The sequence below is a fragment of the Colletes latitarsis genome, chromosome 2 (assembly GCF_051014445.1).
Source record: "Colletes latitarsis isolate SP2378_abdomen chromosome 2, iyColLati1, whole genome shotgun sequence".
NCBI lineage: Eukaryota > Metazoa > Arthropoda > Insecta > Hymenoptera > Colletidae > Colletes > Colletes latitarsis.
In genome coordinates, this window is record NC_135135.1 from 8,522,697 (window position 1) to 8,543,290 (window position 20,594).

A 20,594-nucleotide genomic window follows, 5' to 3' on the forward strand; every position below is an offset into this window, starting at 1 on the left:
GATGCAAGCATAAAATTTGATTTGATTTGTCGCATACAAGGTACTAAATAGCGAAGTAATATCCCTTGAGTCTCTATTTCTATACAATCTAGTAGTACATAAGCCAACTTTTAGAAATCACAATATTCTTACTTGTCTAGAGGCTCATAATACTGTCTACGACATCTATAAATCGCAGAATAATTGATATAAATAAGTTTTGTGAACAATTTGATTTTTTAAATAAATTAATCTTTGTTAAATCTACATAAATGGGATAGAATGACTATTATTATTATTATATGTAGATACTGCATAAGTGAAATTCTAAAATAATTCAACAATATATTTATTGTTAATGCGTACCAGAAGTGACTCACGAAACTGTTTGATTTGAGTTTACTTAATCTTAACAATGTTTAAAATGTCTGTCACAATTTTCCGAACCAAGCAAACCAGGAATTAACAGTGAAGTAGTATCCGGAAGGCGAATCGTACAGTGAAATCACAGAACCTACAAACAATGAACTTGCATTAGAAAGCAACGATACTATGTATTTCTTCGTTTTTGCCAGATCGTAAGTTCTATTGTTGTAAATCGAGAACTATTGTGTCACGCACCGGTTGTTCGCAGCGTGGACGGGGGGTAAATTAAAATTCGATTCCCCCTTCGGCGGTCAGGAATTCGCGGACTTCGACGAACCAGAAACGAGTATTTCAGTAGGCTACCAGCAACGTCCTATCCAATTCCAACCGTCATTCCAAGTCCAAACATAACGCCATTCTACGGAGCAAACATTTCTACTTTTCGACGTGCAAACTTTCTGTGATACCTCAGGGAAGCTTGCTCTTCAACTGTGCTGACCATTTCGCGTCTCATTCAGTCCCGCCATTCATCCCCCTTTTCCATGTTGCACATGCTTAATGGCTACCTGTATATTCATGCCGTTTTGCGCGCGAATCAACATTCAAATTGCGCGCGCATACGTAATTAGATTGGAACGGTAGCCCGGAAGCTCGAAACCAGTACGAATAAAACAACGAGTCTCGATATTCGAAACGAAACTCCATTGTCTATCATGATTTTGTTTTAAGCAAGATCTTCGCGAAAAAAAGGGAATCCCGTATCTAAACCGAGACCTTGGATCGTCGGAGGTGATCAAACTTTCGTGATTACATTATATAAACTGGGATTCCGAATAAATATGAAAGATAAACAACTGTTAATAACCATGATCGATTACGAGTAAAAGGTAAACAAGCCTTTATCCAGTTATTATGGTAGTGAATATTAGAAGATAATCTCGAAACATCCGAGATCTCGGTTTTAAAGAAAATCTCGGTAGTCCCGAGATCCTGGTTGACAATGTTTTTTTTTGGAGATTTTCTGAGATCCTGGACATTTCTAATTCACCGATGGAGATAAGGTCGAACGATGTTTCGGCGCGTTTAACTTCGAGACGAAGTGCGAAATAGAGCGCGGCGTTTCCTCGTCGATGTTCGACGTTTGCCAGCCCCCATCGTTCAATGCCGACCGTACTCGTTTTTTATGTCAACACGAGGGCCAATTGAGTGGATATAATAGCCGGTACCACATGTTTCACTCGGATTCGCCGACATGTGGGTTCCGTCCGAGTCACTGTGTACGTGCACTAAAACATTAACGGAGTTCCACGAAGGGAGGATCGCGCGGGCACTAACGACGGTCCTCGAAGTCATCAAATTGATCGCCATGATTTGGGTACTCCCCCATTATTCGACCGCTATAGCCTCGCGTACACTGCGCGCCGTGCCAGGAATTACACGGGTCGATCCAATTACTTCTCTAAAAATCATCTTTCCCAACGGTGTGCTCCAATCGTCCATAAGTCACTGGATAGTTTGTTCGTCCTTCTTTGGAAAATGCAGTTCAAGGTACGGATGTAATTTTCTGAAGCGACCTTATTATTTTGTAATCAAAATAAATATACAATATTTTGAAGATAGTTTGAAATTAAAGGACTCGTGGAAAATATCATGGGAAAAATGATAAGATTTGATATAATTTTTATGATGAAACCTTCATATTCTCAACATGGGCTTTTGGTTTTGAGAAGTTTTACTTTAAAGTTCCATTATAAATATAGACAATAACTTTAACAAAAAATACAGACGTAATGTTATAATCACAGTGTTTATGCCTGACATTGCCTATATTTAAAGCGAACGTGGGCTTCCCTTGTTATGTCAAAGTCGCAGACGTTATTTAGAGAAAGGTATATCTTCGAAAATATTGTAAAACGGCGTTAATTAGTGTCACCGAATCGCAAATGGGCGGCGTTAAATACAAGGGCGCGTTGCTGGTCATTTGCCTCTCACCACCGTGAAAACAAACGGAGTCTGATTCAGGAGAAGACAAACTGACCCAGGACGTTTCTGTTTCAGGTCTACCATGCAACCGTTCTCGACCGGCAGCACAATGGCGACCGAGACACCGACTAGCCTCCCACCAGAGAGGGTTGCCTCGCCGACGCCGTGCAGAAACTTGACCTTCTCCATCGCGAAGATCATGGAACCGGATAAACGTCTCACCGAGCAGAGCAACCAGCAGACGACGTCGCCGCAGGCCCCGCCGCCGACCACGACGTCCAGCATCCTTCAACAGCCGCCCACGATCTCGTCGCTGACGTATTCCGCGCACCTGGAGTCGGCGTTCAAGAAGTACGTGCCGACGCTGAGGCATCAGAATCTCTTGCAACACTATCCTCTCCTGTACTATCATCCGAACCCGTTGCTGAGGGCGTTTCCGGCGCCGCCGCCCGCGGCTCCGGCGGTGCCCCAGAGCTCGCCGCCGCCCACGGCGATCCAGGAGGCCTCATCGAGGGTGAGCCTGACCGCGATCTCACCCGAGAGCCAGCGCGGCAAGAAGAGTCCCGGTCCAAGGGGCAACGAGCTCACCGCCACGAACAAACAGAAGACCTTCACCTGCTCGGAATGCGGTAAGGTGTTCAACGCCCACTACAACCTGACCAGACACATGCCTGTGCACACCGGCGCCCGACCGTTCATCTGCAAGATCTGCGGGAAGGGGTTCCGTCAGGCGAGCACGCTGTGCAGGCACAAGATCATCCACACGGCGGAGAAGCCCCACAAATGCTCGACCTGCGGCAAGGCGTTCAACAGAAGCTCGACCTTGAACACCCATCGTCGCATACACGCCAACTTCAAGCCGTTCGTATGCGAGTACTGCGGCAAAGGGTTCCACCAGAAGGGCAACTACAAGAACCACAAGCTCACGCATAGCGGCGAGAAGGCGTACAAGTGCAGCATCTGCAACAAGGCGTTCCACCAGATCTACAACCTGACCTTTCACATGCACACGCACAACGACAAGAAACCGTTCTCGTGCAAGATCTGCGGCAAAGGGTTCTGCAGGAACTTCGACCTGAAGAAGCACATGAGGAAGCTGCACGACACCGGCTCGCCAGTACTCAGCGGCCTGGCCACCTCCGCGCAGAGCCACAATCAACAGTCCGGCTATGCGTCCGTTCACCACGGACCCGGAGGCCACTCTTTCGTCTCTCCTTTCCTGCTACCGCCGCCCGGGTCCACCAATTACCTCAGCAAGATGTTGTGACAGGGCGAGAACATCCATTTCCCGAGGAAGGCGCAGTGCCCTCTGATCCTCGGCCAGCCTTGTTACACCGGGGACATCGGTCAGTTGACGCAACCCTCGAAATGAGGGGATGCGGTTCGCGATAGAGAATCTTTAAACGAGGTTCGATCGGCTTCGAGGCTCGGGAATGGATGCTCCGGAACGAGGATCGTCGTGTTTCTCGAATGAAACGAGGAGGAGATAACTGCTTCGGCTTCGGGACCGAGAAGAGATACCAAAGACGTAAACAAAGAGAGAAGAATGGGGAACGCCGTGTATAATACGCTACTGCATGGTTTCGAGACAACCAACTACCTCATCCACGGCAACCAAACGGCGCGGGGGCGACGATTCGTTTCTGTTTCTAGGATTAGTCTCGGGTTTTCCGTCGAGTCTCTTGATCGTGATGCACCGACGAAGAAAGCCAGCTATCGACGCGATCGATATTTTCATCGTCCGGGGATAGCTTTTCTTCGTCGAGCTGTACAAAGCGAGCATTACACTGTATTTCGGATACTATGGTTCGTTTCGAGTCTGTTCGAGCGCGCGAGTTCAGTGAGAATCGGCGCACCTGTATCGGATCAAGCCTCCGGTTATTCTTTAACCTAGCATTTTGGACCTCTCGACGAGCTGGATACGCGATTACGCGTGGAAACGTCTGCAGTGGGTCAGGGCTCGAATTGGTCGACTTCTGATTTGAAAATTACGATGTAAAGGACTGCTTGTAAAAACAGGTGAATTTTATGTCTGTTTCGTAACTATATTTTGAGGTAACTATCAAGTATGAGATCTTCTCAGTTCACTTTGAGCAACATCTTACCTTTATCTTTGTGTCAGATTTATTAATTTAATTTATAAAATAGTGGAGATACAGGTATGTTTGGTAGAATCTTATCAACTGGCATCCAAATGATCTTACAAAGTATTCGTTAACAAATTGATTGTTAGGCCATACCCCCCAAATTGCCCACGAAAACGATGCTTTGTTTTTAGACAATTGTCATTTAAGAGTATTGTTTAGAATTAATTTGTTTAGCTCCTTAGTGAAAATGAGTGACATGACAGTCAATGTGTTAATGTTCTTGGCAAATATGAAAGAAGTAGCATAGCAAGTCTGATTGGCTGTAGTATAATCTCCTATTACGGTGAGTCTACAAGAAGGAGATTATACCATACATAGTCAGACAACTTTTCTCATCTTTGTAAAGTACTTGCATTTTCCACTTTAATTTAGTACAGAACGTTTGAATCAATCTTTTTATTCTATAATTTATCCTATATATGTACTATATATGTCATATCTCTAACTCACTGCGAGTTAAGCAAATTCCATTCAACATATAAAAATTGTAAATTCGTTCGTAAAATATAGATTGTGCTCGTTTAAATTTCGGTTTAAAGAATTTATCGATGGATTTTAATTTACGGAAATTAATTTACGAACGAATACATAATTTTTATTCGTTACTCGTGCATCGAATTGCCAACAATTTCACTGTACATTGATGGTAAAAATTTGCGAACCGCACCCCGCAGAGTCGAACGTAAAATTGTTGGATTTATCGAGGAAGAATATTTTCAGGAAGTACGATACAGGTACGCCCGTTTCGCAGAGAGATTATTCTTAATTTCGAAATCAGTCGTGCAACAGAGAAAAACGCCGAGCAAACAGATAATCGAATTAGACGACACAACGCGTCGCGGACAATTCCGCCTCGACAATGATATTTCAACCGAGCCGAGCAGTTGCGAGGTGCAAAACACCGAGCGGGCATATTCGAGAACGCAAATAATCGGTCGTAGTATCAGCGAAATAAACCGCGCTGGGAGTTAAATCAACATGGAGCAGATAGCGTGTATTGGTTCGATCGTTATTGGAAACCGGTCCCCATGATATCGGTTTAATCGTCGCATGAAAGCTCAATCGATGGTGTCCTGCGAGACGATTACTTATTTGTGTAAATACTTGTAAATATTTGTACCTGCCGCAGAGACGCGTTGCGCGCGTAACGAATAATCGTCGACGAAAACAAGGGAAGCGTATATTCGAGGATACGTGGGTGGAATATTAGGTTGTAACATATGAAAAGTCCGTTTCTTTCGCTACGGGTAAACATGTTTTTCCTCTCGACCGTGACAGTTAATTAAACTACGCATCGTTCGAGCCCAGGCATTTTTGCCATCGAGTTACGATGTTTGCAATGGCGTTTACGTAAATTGTCGGGATTTTGAGTTTGAAGAACTTAGAAGTACGTACGTTTTATTGACTTGGAAACACGTTGTACAGCTTTTTTAATTTTAATCCATTAAACACGTGGTCCTGCGTTTTTGAGCAAGAATCTTTTCTACTTGCCATTGTAATTCCCTTAATTTCGAAACTTTCGATAATTGATTATTATTGTAGAAATTATAGTGGAGAACACACGAGTTGTCAAACTGCCACTTTTTCGCTACATGAATTTCATTCTGAAAACGATTGGGTTGTTCTGTTAGTTGTTATTCAATTCATTGTTTATCCGATGTTATATTCAGAGGAAAAAATTAAACGGCACTAAAAACAATTTAGTTTACTTTATTTTGGAAGTAAGTTTAGAACAACCAAGAAGCAAAATGGCTGAAGTGTTTAATATCTTGACCATAGACTTTATTATATTGAAAGTAACATTTACGTTTCTTCAAACAACTGCCACACTAGTGATGCAATTACTTTAAATAAATGTTTAGACGACGTCGATCCTTGGGGATCTATCGTATCGAATTTAAATAACACTTTACAACTCATACGATACAAAAAATACGTTTAATTGAAATAGATTTTATGGAGACATTTAAAAAATAAAATTTCTTGCTGACTTTCGTTTAACGTATTTTTTTGTATTTGCATCCAAGTGGAAAATGAAACAAAATTGCAGAGATATTCGCCGATATGACAGCCACTGATCCGTTCGATATGTTACAACGTAATATCCAAAGAGTACTGAACACACAAAATGGAAAACTTGCTAGAATTTCGTCCATGAGAACAGTTCGCAGGAGCGTGTTTCGCGCGTAAATTCCGTGAACGTACGGATTAACACGTTCACTGCGAGATCGATACACGTATCCAGGAAAAGATCGAGATCTCGCGGAACTATTGGCTCGATCGTAAATACAGTAGTCCCTGACATCGATTCTTCGTAAGGAATAGGTCGAATGTCTTAGCCAAAGTCTTTCTTTTTCTTACTAAGCTGGAAGGAAAAGGAAAGACGTCGACTGTTCGTAATCCTAACAAATTTGGTGTTATTTTCCCCCAACACACTATAAACATTGCGTCAAATTTCTCGCCCCGGTTTCTTCGGTGCGTTGGAAGCTCGTTAAGAGGCGAAGCGACATCAAAGCGGGGAGAAACGCGGGCAGTAAAGCGGGGACTACTGTACGTCGCGTCAGCACGGATCTGGCGAAACTTGTGCGACAATTTAACTTGTTCCGGGAGTGTCGCAATGAACGTGTTGCACGTCGACCGCATATATATGTATTCTTTAGGCGAAAAATGTATAAATCGGTGTGATAGTAGCTTTAAGCGGCGCGTAGATAGCGAACGAAATGTTGGTCATTATTATTACCATTGTAATTATTCTAGTTGGATCGCGCGAACGATCGTCTCAGAGCTTTGCAATAGAAGACGTTTTATCACTATTCTTCGTTTTCGCGTGTATATCTGTTCTCATTCTATACGGTTTCGTTTCGCGTGGGCAAATTTTTCGCGCCTATCGCTTTCCACGGGTAACATTTGTGATTCGCGCGCGTTACTTTGTACGCGAGGACCGACGGATTCCTCGGCGAAGACTTAAGTAAAATTCGTATTTCACGTTTCTACCGTACGGATTAGGTAAGCTGCAAGCGACGACGGTGAATAAAGTAAGCATGATTAACGGCGAAAATAAAGAAAAGTTATATATGTAGATAATCGGTAGAGTAGACGAAAATGCATATGTATGTGTCCCCCTGTTGTAAATATGAGTCAATCCAATGCAATAAAATCATCGATACCAATGAATTGTCTCTAGTTACGTTCAAAAATTTTCCGTTCCTCCTTTCGAGCTGATAAAATCGCTGTACTTCGAAGTAGGCCGCTTTGTATTCGCAACATCTAATACAGCGTAACAGAAACGTCAGCATAACCGTGACCAATCTAGAGTTAACCTGAGCCTAACTTATGCTTAACCCAGTTACTACGCTCGACTTGTTTAGCACTGAACTAGATAGTCCAACTTAGGGTAACCTAGGTATATGGTCGTTCGTTCGAACCCCTTATTTAACCAAAACTTCGATCGATTCGATGATTCGCTGTTCGATAAGAATGATGCAACTATGCTTTCTTCAACGAGTATATCGAAAGTTAAAAACTAATGGCTTTGAAAAAGATTTTTATTGGTTTCATTACAAACTCAGCAAAATCTTTATGTAATATGTTTTATTGAATGTTCGACATTTTGAAAGAATCGAGCAATTTAAACGAAGCTGAAGTTCTTAACACCAATACTAATTTCCTAGGAGTCGAAAATATCGTTTTTAGACAATTAGAAACTGAACGATCTAAAATTTGCTATTAGTACTTAGTTTTGTAATCCCATCGAGATTCATCAATCACATTTATAGGAAAATATTATTACAGTATTACAGTTATATCATTCTTAATTATTGATTATTATTATTATACCTTGAAATGGCTAAAAGAAAGCAAACGCCCAGTGAAAACTAAATGTTATACAAAATATAGAATTCCAAGGTAACAAGGAATATTTATTTAGTTAAATTAAAATTTATAGGGGTTTCGTGTAGTAATGGACACAAATTATGCAAAAAGTAATTTAAAATATAGATATAGCATTTTATTTCATTATTGCAGTATATAATAATAAACATTATTATCGAATAAATAAAATACACACGTAGAATAAATGTAATAGTGATGAAAGACATTTTATTTATTACGTGTTAACTGTTTCTTTAATTATCATAAAGAAAATAGTCTCTTATTATTGAAAATTACACCTCGTAACGAAGGAACGAGTTAAAATTGATTGGCTACCCACGGCTATAATTATAATTACACTTATTAGAAACAAGGATTTAATGTTCTGCTGAATTTCATTAAATTGGAATCATATCTGACATCCTTCCTCATGGTTGGATAAAGTTTAACTCTTTGACAAGATTTTTCACTTTGAAACTAAAACAATTAACTCTCAACCTGAAATGTCAAAGGTAATAAATTCGAATAGGATTCATGAATATTAGCATGGTTCCGAAAATAATCAATAAGACAAATTTTAATTTATGTAGTTTACAATTGTCCAAAATCAAAGTTTCGGTCTAGTGCAAAATGTTAAAAAACCCTGTTAATCAATTTTAATTTACGAGCAAATTTTCGAAAGTTAGTTTCGTCGATCGTGAATAAAATTTACCCCGAAGGGTTGAATCCATTCGAGAAATGCAAATGACCTTTCCAAAAATGTGAAAATTACTTAATAATCAACGACTACGTTCTCTGTAAAAATGAGAATAAAATTTGCTACGACCCTGTCCAATCTTGGCGTATCGATTGCATAGGAAAAAAGAGATATAATCCCTGGTGTAACGTACGTATCGAGGGTAGGAGCGTCCTAATCTCTCGGCAGCATCGTTCGTTCGATCCCTAATCTCGCGAGGTATCGTCGAAAGAACCGACCCTTAAGCACATCGTCTGCTCCTCGACCCTGGCTTTTGAGATGGACAGAGAAAGAAAAGTGTTGGCATTATCGAGTCGCTGGGTGGAACGTCGTGAAAGAGACAACGGGTGTCGCGTCGGCTGCCATTAGACGCGATGCGATCTTCCGCGTTGGAGAAAGAAACGACGAGTCCAAGTGTCGATGCACGCGAGCGAGAGGGGCCGAAAGTTAGTCAAAGGTGGAAAAAGAGACGGGGGATCGATACGGGGTGGGTGGTCGGAGAGCATCGAGGGTCGGAGGATACCAATCGGAGCGATAGAGAGAGAGAAGACGACGTGCTTCTGTTCCGATTTGCGCTGGAGATACCGCGCCGGCCTTCTGATGTATCTGCAGAATCTGTCCTCTATCCATTAAATCGGGACTCATCCGACCGCCATCGCGCTCCGGGTTCCCGTCCCTTATCAAATGCTGGTCGTTACAGTGCACAGCCTCTATAGCAACCTCCCACGTACGTGTCAGCAAGGAATTTCGCGTTTCCGGAGTTCGCTGCTGATCACATAAAATTAGTTCATCGAAGCGAATCCTCCAGCTGCTCCACTTATCGAATACGCCAAACGTTTACGAGGATTATTAGTAGAGAAGAAGGATAAGGTAGGAGATAGGGTAGAAACATGAGACACTAAGGTTTTGAGCCATATTCGATACTGACATACAGGGTGTTCGGCTACCACTGGGAAAAATTTTAATGGGAGATTTTAGAGGCCAAAATAAGACGAAAATCAAGAATATCAATTTCTTGATTGAGGCTTCGTTAAAAAGTTACTCAAAAATTAAATTAAAAATGGATGGGCGCCTAAATTTGTCGGCGAAACTGAAAAGTTTCAAATCGTTCTGGAAAAATTATTTTTAGCTAAGGGGGTCAAATACAATCATTTTTGGTCAACAGACATACCCCCGAAATCCTACTCAGTTTCGAGAAAAATATTCCTTGCCGAAAATATAATTTCTGGCCAGAAATGTCTGCCCGAATTTTCATGCAAATCTTTAAAACGTCATAACTTCTGAACGGATTGGACGATTTTAATGTTTAAAAAAGCAAACTACGCGCATTTTGATGGAGAATATGTACAAATAGCAAAAATATTCGAAAAGTTGGTCCTTGTCTCAGCAAAATGAGAAAAACCTCATAAAAATGGTCCAATTTTCAAACAGCCATAACTCCTACAATAATGAATATATTTCAGTGAAACTTTTTTCTGAAGTAGAGCTCATGAGTACCTACAAAAAAGTATTACACAACTTTTCTGTAGGGCGTCACATAAAATTACTAAAAATCAAAAACGAATTTTTAAGAAACATCGACGGGGGGTAAATTTTTCGGCGAAAAAAAAAATTTCAAATCGTTCTAAAAAAATTATTTTTAGCTAAGGGGGTCAAATACAATCATTTTTGGTCAACAGACATACCCCCGAAATCCTACTCAGTTTCGAGAAAAATATTCCTTGCCGAAAATATAATTTCTGGCCAGAAATGTCTGCCCGAATTTTCATGCAAATCTTTAAAACGTCATAACTTCTGAACGGATTGGACGATTTTAATGTTTAAAAAAGCAAACTACGCGTATTTTGATGGAGAATATGTACAAATAGCAAAAATATTCGAAAAGTTGGTCCTTGTCTCAGCAAAATGAGAAAAACCTCATAAAAATGGTCCAATTTTCAAACAGCCATAACTCCTACAATAATGAATATATTTCAGTGAAACTTTTTTCTGAAGTAGAGCTCATGAGTACCTACAAAAAAGTATTACACAACTTTTCTGTAGGGCGTCAAATAAAATTACTAAAAATCAAAAATGAATTTTTAAGAAACATCGACGGGGGGTAGGTGCCTAAATTTTTGGGCGAAATTGAAAAGTTTCAAATCGTTCTGGAAAAATTATTTTCGTTTGCGGGGGTCAATTATAATCACTTTTGGTGAATAGACATATCCCCGAAATCCTACCCTCCTTCGAGAAAAAAATTTGTGTAGGTGTGAAATTTTTCGATAAAATTAAAAAATTTCAAATCGTTCTAAAGAAATTATTTTTGATTGCAGGGACCAATTATAATCATTTTTGTGAATAGACATACTCCTGAAATTTTACCCACTTTCGAAAAAAAAATTCAGTACTGGCGAAATTTTAAACGTTAATAACTTCTTAACGAAGCCACCATCAACAAATTGGTATTCTTAATTTTCGTCTTATTTTGGCCTCTAAAATCTCCCAATAAAATTTTCCCAGAGGTGGTCGAACACCCTGTATATATAGTTTCATAATATCAATGTGGTTTTAAAGTTATTGTTTAATTATAATATAATGGGAAAAAACTAAAATCGAGAGATGGTAGCAATATGAGACATTTGATAATAGTAAACCTGTACAGCTTCAATCAGGATCAAATGATGAAATCTACATATTTTGCAATACTAAGTTTTTTGTAGACATTAAGGGTGAGCTGTGGATTCATTGTTGGTTTTGTCAATTATGGGCCCATCAGAATTGCGTAGATTCAGAAACATATATATATGTGATTATTGTGAAATTGCATAAACTATAATTTATTTTGTTTGAAAAAGCGAAAAATTCATAGATTTTGAAAGATTCACAATATTTATACACATACAACTTATTTCACATGAAATTTTAATTTTGACTACTCTGAGACTAGGTTAAAAAATATAAAAGATATCTCACATTCCTACCACTTCCTATATAATTTCTATAATGAGAGGTTGCTTGCCGTGAAATGATAGTTCCTTGAAGAGGCTCAGTAATAGGAATCTTCATTACAAATAGAAATTCGTCTGAATCGCTCTTAACACTTTAACTTTTCACTATAGAACTAAAACAATTCATTTTCAAATTGAAATGTTAAAGAAAATAAATTTGAATAAGATTCGTGAATTTTCGCGACGATATAAAAATAAATAGACAAATTTTAATTTGTCTAGAATTAAAGTTTTGATCTCGTAAACAATTTTACAGTTTTTAAATATACTCGAGGCTTCATCATTTCGTAACACGATGAAATACAAAAATTAGGGTATACGTCAATCGATGTATTGAATTCGGTTTGAAGATGAGTTTGTTTGTCTTTATTTGACGAACAAAGTCGTCAAATAGAAAATGTAAAGTGAAAAATGGACAGTGCCCCTGTTATTGCGTCGTCGAGTGACGTCTGAAGCACTTAGTGTTTATTATTGTAGATCGTTATGAGAATGCACGCCCCTTTGAAGCGTCAATAGCCGCCTCGCAACGACAACCATACGATAGCGTTCGAATTGCACGCCTGGAAACCCGGCAGGATGTCCGTTACTTTTCAAGAAAGGTGTAAAAGAGTTTCCGCGGTCAGCAGGGGTTGTATACAAACAAGTATTTAGCGGCGTTTAATGGGAATTACCCGGACCGAAGTGTGACAATTAGGGGAGGATTATTAACACCTGGAGTCGACATCACGCTGTTCCTTGAGTCGTTGCACGGAAACTTTCTTCTCCTCGATCGGGATGCCACAAAGTAATCGTCCACCGCCCTTAGGGCTGACTCGTTCTACCGCGATTCCGGTTTTCTGAATTCGGCCCTTCGGGAGAAAGAAAACCGCCTCGCCAAATCCGTGGAACCGTGAAATCGTTTGGGAAAACTACCCCTGGATACCTGCACTCCTCGCGCAACGTGTCCAGCAATTCGAAATTAATCGTTACACGCAGGGAAATTCCTGTTTCCGGTAAGAAAACGTGACCCTCCTCGCGAAACTTCTGTACAGGATTTATTCAGAGTTGCACAGTTTTTTCTTTAGCGATTTATACATAATCACAAGAATTATATGAGAAGTACTAGTCTGATCAAAACAGTAATCATAATGGTAAAAATACTTTGTCTTTTATGAGTTTCGTTGAAATAAAATTGCAATTGGAAGAACGTTTCATTGAAAACGGTCAGAACGTTGAACGAGCTATTTTCCAAATGGATTTGAGAGCTTGTATAGCTCATTGTAAAGAATTATTAAAATAACAAGTAAAATGGATGTAAGATGTATGAAATACTTTCTTTAAACCTAATATCAATGTCTTTGCGCAAACAAGTACGATGAAAACTAAGGCAAACAGGACGATTTAAAGAAATACAGTAGTATTTTAGACGATACTGAGAATTCCTTAAAAGAGGAAACAGATAAAAGAGAGACCCAATAAAAATACTGTGGACTTAAATTTCTGTTTCACTATGCAACGGATCGAATTGAAATTAATTTATTGAAATCTTGGATTAAGAATTGACTTGTCACGCGTTGAGATCAATATTGAAAAATGTAAATGTACTATTCGGACAGTAATGAATTTTACTTTCGTTTAACACTTTTCAGACAACCCTCGTATGTCCACTAAACTGCAAATGCAAACTGTTCAATGAATTTCCATATTACACGAAAATACATTAACTACAGTATATATAGAGTGTTTGGCCAGCCCTGGAAAAAATTTCAATGAGAGATTCTAGAGGCCAAAATAAAATGAAAATCAAGAATATTAATTTGTTGATGGAGATTTCGTTAAAAAGTTATTAACGTTTAAACTTCCGCCCGTACTGAATTTTTTTCTCGAAAGTGGGTAGGATTTCAGGGATATGTCTATTCACCAAAAATGCTTATAATTGACTCCTGCAACCAAAAATAATTTTTCCAGAACGATTTGAAATTTTTGAATTTAATTGTTAATAACTTTTTAACGGAGCCTCCATCAACAAATTGGTATTCTTGATTTTCGTCTTATTTTGGCCTCTAGAATCCCCCATTAAAATTTTTCCCAAGGGTGGTCGAAGATCCTGTATTGCCCGCGAGTCCGATTTTAAACGCGTTTATCTTCAAAATTTGCTTTCTCATACAATTTTACTAATTGCATATTTATTTTAATTTTATACAACTATTATAAAATTTATAGTAATGTAGAAATGATTAAATATAGGAAAGCGATATAATAAAGGCGCTTTGGAAAATTGTATCCAGTATCTCAATTTGTATTTTCCAAATTAGGTGAACAAAATGCCTGGTTAATTATGGTTGTACAATTATATCAATTGTATATTTCTTTTAATTTCATACGAGCATTATAAAATTTATAGCAAAGTTGAAATGACTAAATGTAAGAAAGCGAAATAATAAAGGCGCTTTGGAAAATTGTATTCAGTATCTCAATTTGTATTTTCCAAATTAGATAAACAAAGTATCTTGTTGGTAGTGTATGAATTACTGTTTTTAATGAACTTATTTATACCGAGACTGACTGTAGGAGTCGTGTAATAATTGATGTGAACAAGTTTTGTGTGCATTTTTCTATAATTTGGACAATAGAGTAAGATTATTCCAACTTACGTAATTTTTGTAATTCTTGTAGGTTTTTAATATTGTATGTCATTTCCATATTCTTCGACAGTACAGAGGATAGTAAATGCAATTGAAAAAGAAGGAATATTGAATATTGAATATTTCGAACAAAATTAGGATCATTGCGTCTTCTAACAAGTGGATAAAACAAATATTCTACATTATTATAGATTACAAGTCTAAATACATAAGTTTTGCAAAACGAAGATATGGGTCTAAAAAGACCCAGCAATTCGAGTAACTATTTTAACGATAGCCATACATCTATTTATCCATGACAGCCATCCTAATGGCTCCTAATATTAATCATAAAATATATAATTCCAATTATCCATGAAAAAATGGCTCCCAAATCAAATCGTCCACGAAAACGCACCCATCCCGGTGTTAGGTATCGATTCATTCACGATTCTCGATTTCATCCAATGGCTCCAGGTGCGAACCAATCGCCAGGTCGGTCCAGAAAAGTTTAACAGTAAAAATGGCGAGATTTGCGACGCTTCTTTCCACGTCGTACGAGAATTCTGGCTGCTCAACGCCCGGTATTTCGGGGCGTGTAAATTCAGTCGACTGAATTCTTTCATAAATCCCGTAACGAGCCAGGCGTGCACAGGGCGATCCGCGGCGCAATGACAATGCCGGGGACGGTGTAATGCCGTTGTGCACACCGATACACGACGATCTGTCGAGGGATGAAGAGGGTAATGAAGAGGTGTTGAACCGTATCCCATAAACCCCTATCGTCGCGAGAACCGAGGGTCTCTTTGCATAATAACTTACAGTTCGCTCATCAGTTACGGGTTTTAACCAATTACGAGGATATTAATGGGGAGGTTCGTTGCGGGGGTAGCTACACACGTTGCACGATCCTGTGTCCCAAAACACGAGACACACGGGGGACGGGTCTCGTTTATAGCACGGTTGCTGTGATATCGTCCGGGAGGATTTCGTTGCGTCCTGCTGCGTTGTGTTTTCCTCTGTCCCCCGTTGGAAGTATTTGTTTGTTTCCGACAACTCTGTTGGTACTTTGTTTCACCGGCTCGTTTAATGCCATCCAAAGCTTCCCCGTGGACCAACCATCAGCAGCGTTCGGTGTCTATCGACGCGTACCACCGGTTATATAATATACAATTGCGGTAATCGACACACGAGATGCCTCTATTAATTTGAAAAATTTATGTAACACAATTTTCTATTGCTTCTGAGAATGTGAAAAATAAATTCCAATTTTGAAATGATTGTATTTTAAAAACACGATTTGTAGATCTCAAGTCATGGGTTTGAAATCCTGTGGTGGAGTATGAGAGTTTTATACAGGGAGTTCGGCCATCCCTGGGAAAAATTTTAATGAGGGATTCTGGAGGCGAAAATAAGACGAAAATCAAGAATACCAATTTGTTGATGGAGGCTCCGTTAAAAAGTTATTAACAATTAATTCCAAAAATTTTAAATCATTCTGGAAAAAATATTTTTGGTTGCAGGGGTCAATTACAATAACTTTTTATGAATAGAATTACCCCCGAAATCCTACCCACTTTCTAGAAAAAAATTCGAGTAGGTGTGAAATAGTTCGAAAAATTAAAAAACTTCAAATCGCTTTAAAAAAATTATTTTTAGTTGCAGGGGGAAATTACAACCATTTTTGGTTAATATATATACCTCCGAAATTCTACGCATTTTCGAGAAAAAAATTCCTTACCGAAAATCTCATTTCAGGCCAGAAATCGTTCCCCGAAATTTCATGCGAATCTTTAAGACATCATAACTCCTGAACGGATTGGAAGATTTTAATGTTTAAAAAAGCAAACTACGCGTATTTTGATGGACAATACGTGAAAATTGCAAAAATATTCGAAAAGTTGATCCTTGACTCCGTAAACTGAGAAAAACCCAATAAAAATGGTCCAATTTTCAAACAGCCACAACTCCTACAATAGTGAATATATTTCAATGAAACTTTTATTTGACGTAGAGCTCATGGGTACCTACAAAAAAGTATTACACAACTTTTCTGTAGGGCGTCAAATAAAATTACTAAAAATCGAAAACGAATTTTTAAGAAAAATCGACAAGGGGGTAGGTCTGGGTTAGGTGCCTAAATTTTTGGGCGAAAAACAAAAATTTCAAATCGTTCTAAAAAAAATATTTTTGGCTGCAGGGGTCAATTACAATCATTTTTGGTCAATAGACATACCCCCGAAATCCTACTCAGTTTCGAGAAAAAAATTCCTTGCCGAAAATCTAATTTCTGGCCAGGAATGTCTGCCCGAATTTTCATGCAAATCTTTAAAACGTCATAACTTCTGAACGGATTGGACGATTTTAATGTTTAAAAAAGCAAACTACGCGTATTTTAATGGAGAATATGTACAAATCGCAAAAATATTCGAAAAATTGGTCCTTAACCCCGTAAATTGAGAAAACCCCAATAAAAATGGTCCAATTTTCAAACAGCCACAATTCCTACAATAGTGAATATATTTCAATGAAACTTTTTTTTGAAGTAGAGCTCATGGGTACCTACAAAAAAGTATTACACAACTTTTCTGTAGAGTGTCAAATAAAAGTACTAAAAATCAAAATCTAATTTTTAAGAAAAATCGACGGGGGGTAGGTGCCTAAATTTTTCGACGAAAAAAAAGAATTCATATTGTTCTAAAAAAAATATTTTTGGCTGCAGGGATCAGTTACAATCATTTTTGGTGAAGAGTCATATCACCGAAATCCTACTCATTTTCTAGAAAAAAATTCGAGAAGGTGTGAAATTTTTCGACAAAATTAAAAAATTTCAAATCGTTCTGGAAAAATTATTTTCGGTTGCGGGGGTCAATTACAATAATTTTTTACGAATAGGCCTACCCCCGAAATCCTACCCACTTTCTAGAAAAAAATTCAGTACGGGCAGAACTTTAAACATTAATAACTTTTTAACGAAATCTCCATCAAAAAATTAGTATTCTTAATTTTCATCTTATTTTGGCCTCTAGAATCTGCCATTAAAATTTTTCCCAGGGGTAGTTGAACACCCCGTATAACAGAAAAGTCCGAATAGTGTTAATGAAAACAATATTAAAAAACAATTGTTAATAGAATTCTGCCATCAATTTCAATACAAATTTTGAACTGTTATATTGATATAATTCCTTGACATGCAATACGAGCTATGTTTCCTTGCTAATATAATAAACAAATATTACTTCCATTTGGTGACTTATAGACCGAAGTGCACGCGCAACGGAAATAAAATATCGTAACGTAACACGATCGTTTTCTGGGAACAGGATCGCCAGATTTAAACCGTTTCGATTGAGATTCGAGACGTTGTACGGCGTTTGGAGAAAATTCGCTGGGGAAAACGTGTCCAACCGAATAGAAAAGGGACCGCGAAAAGTGGTCGGGTAATGATACAGTCGGTCTATCCGACTCTTGAGTTACATTTTGATCCGTTGAACTTTCAACCCCCTAAACCCGCGCCCCATCTAATTACGCGGTATCAGGTGTCACCGTCGGAGAATCGAACCTTCTCCCTTCTCTCGATCATTGTGCTCCGGTCGATCGTTATACACGGTTCGACGCCTACGTAAAACGCGAAGGGGACGAGCAGCTAGTCGACGTCGATTCATCCCCGAATCGTTCGACTCGCAGCCGAGTCAGTCGACTAAACGGAATACTTAGCGATCCTCGGATGGCCGGGGACGAAGAAAGGAGGAAAAAGCGAACGGCGTATCTATTTTACGGGAGGGGGGCTGACACCGTTTCCTTTTGTTATCGCGCGACGGTACCCCGATCCCCCTTTTTCTCGCGATAACAAAAGCGATCGCGTGTCCATTCCACCGATACGCTAAACGGGACGCGGACGCATTAACGGTGAATTCTTAATTAAACAGTCCGCTCGAGCATTCGATTAATTTACTCTGGCCGCGTAATCCCCGGGATTGGAGAGCCTGCGCGAAAAAAGGGACGCTCGAAAAAGGAAAAAAGAAAGAAAAAACGTGAAACAAAAAAGTATCCGCCGCGTCGAACGCGAAAATGCGTTTCAATCTCGGTTTCTGTTTCCGCTTCTGGCCCGACGTCGCGACCCGTCGTGTTCGAGCTAATGGAAAAATTCCGTCCGGAGTAATCGTGGGAGATCGTCGGGTAAAAAGCTCGTCTGTCGAGCTAACGAGGAACCGAGCACATTATAATGACGTGCTCCTGCTGGCTGGAATCAGAAACGAGCCGGATATCATGATAATCAAAGTTTATTGTGTCATAACGGAGGGGGGAGAGGGGTGGCGGTGGAGCAAATTGGATTGCAAGCTGCACAGAAGTGTCGAAAGCCGTCGCCGTTCCCGCGGAGGAAGCTCAAAGATGTAAAGGAAGTAGCGAAGAAAGTGGTCGAGTGCGAATTCTTGCGTGCGCACCGCCTAACGAGCGATGAACCGAAGAGGAGAGAAGAGGAACGCGACGTTCGGTATTATAATGACGGCCCTCTTCGAGCCACGGCAGCAAATGTGAAGGGCTCCATTTCTCGCTCCTACGATACCTCCATTCTCGATTCTTGCTCGCGGAGTGCCATCGATTCGCCCCGACCTACCTCCTGCTTCCGCCATCGTTCTCCTCCTTCCTCTCTGTTGTCGTTGTGGTTCACCTCCTCGACCAGCTATCATCCTCGTTACGCGTCTACCTTCGGCGCACCCCGACGCAAAATCAAAGAGACGCGATTATGGGGTTCGAGGAACCGCCATCCGCGCTCAACGACGTCGAAATTACTGATTTCGACGCGAGTTTGCTACACTTTTGGCTGTATCCCTCTCTCAATCGAAAATTGGATATCACTAGAGCCGCCATTTGTTTAAAAAGACTTGTTAATGGATTTCAATTTACGAGTTTTATAACGAAAGTTAGTTATGGCAATTATGAATTTTGTTTGATTCCAAAAAAGGAGAAATACAAATTACCTTTCCAAATTCGTCAAATTGCCTTCGACATTTGAAAATTATTTAATAAGTAGACTGCGAATTTTAATGCGAATTTGTAGTTTTATTAATAGAATTAATGAAATGGGAGGTTTATAGAGGGTGGTCTCTATCCCTAAATATAAGTCGTATGCATCCGCGCTCAACGATGTCGAAATTACTGATTTCGACGCGAGTTTGCTACACTTTTGGCTGTATCCCTCTCTCAATCGAAAATTGGATATCACTAGAGCCGCCATTTGTTTAAAAAGACTTGTTAATGGATTTCAATTTACGAGTTTTATAACGAAAGTTAGTTATGGCAATTATGAATTTTGTTTGATTACAATAAAGGAGAAATACAAATTACCTTTCCAAATTCGTCAAATTGCCTTCGACATTTGAAAATTATTTAATAAGTAGACTGCGAATTTTAATGCGAATTTGTAGTTTTATTAATAGAATTAATGAAATGGGAGCCTTGCAGAGGATTGTCTCAACCCGTAAATATAATAATTTGTATCTTTCTTTAAATATTTCTTATATTTTTGCATATTAAGTGTATTATGTAGTTTTTTGAGAACTGATCCGCAGTCTACTAATAAATAACGACCACGTTTTCTGTAAAAATGAAAATAAAATTTACAGCGACCTTAGGAAAGAAGAGACATAATTCACATTGTTCAGTAGAGCTTTCAATTGTTTCAGTAGTTTATCTTTTCTTCATACTTTAATCAGTTAAACTTGAAAATATAATCTGGTTTGTACTGGACGATAATTTTTCACTTCGCCCACATTAGAATTTTTGCGTTTTTACGAATTTTCAATCTTCATTCTTAAATTTTGCAAAAACACGTTTCCCTTATTTCATTGAGTTAAATTACAAATTACTGTAAAAAATTTTTAATTTTATGTTTTCTAACCCGAGATATAACAAT

The 20,594-nt window shown here is 39.1% G+C and overlaps 1 protein-coding gene across 2 annotated transcripts in view; it reads left to right on the top strand.

Moving 5' to 3' along the window:
- LOC143348831 (uncharacterized) overlaps positions 1 to 20,594 on the top strand; it is a 334,784-nt gene that overhangs the window by 45,589 nt on the left and 268,601 nt on the right. Inside the window, exon 2 of one of the 2 annotated variants that reach the window (XR_013080831.1) lies at positions 2,404 to 4,907. Coding sequence is in view for 1 of the 2 variants with exons in the window: in XM_076779492.1 (XP_076635607.1) it covers positions 2,411 to 3,595 (1,185 nt within the window). In the remaining variant the exon portion in view is untranslated. Of the gene's footprint in view, positions 1 to 2,403; positions 7,628 to 20,594 lie in introns of those variants that run through there. The other variant, XM_076779492.1, reaches the window with a different exon arrangement.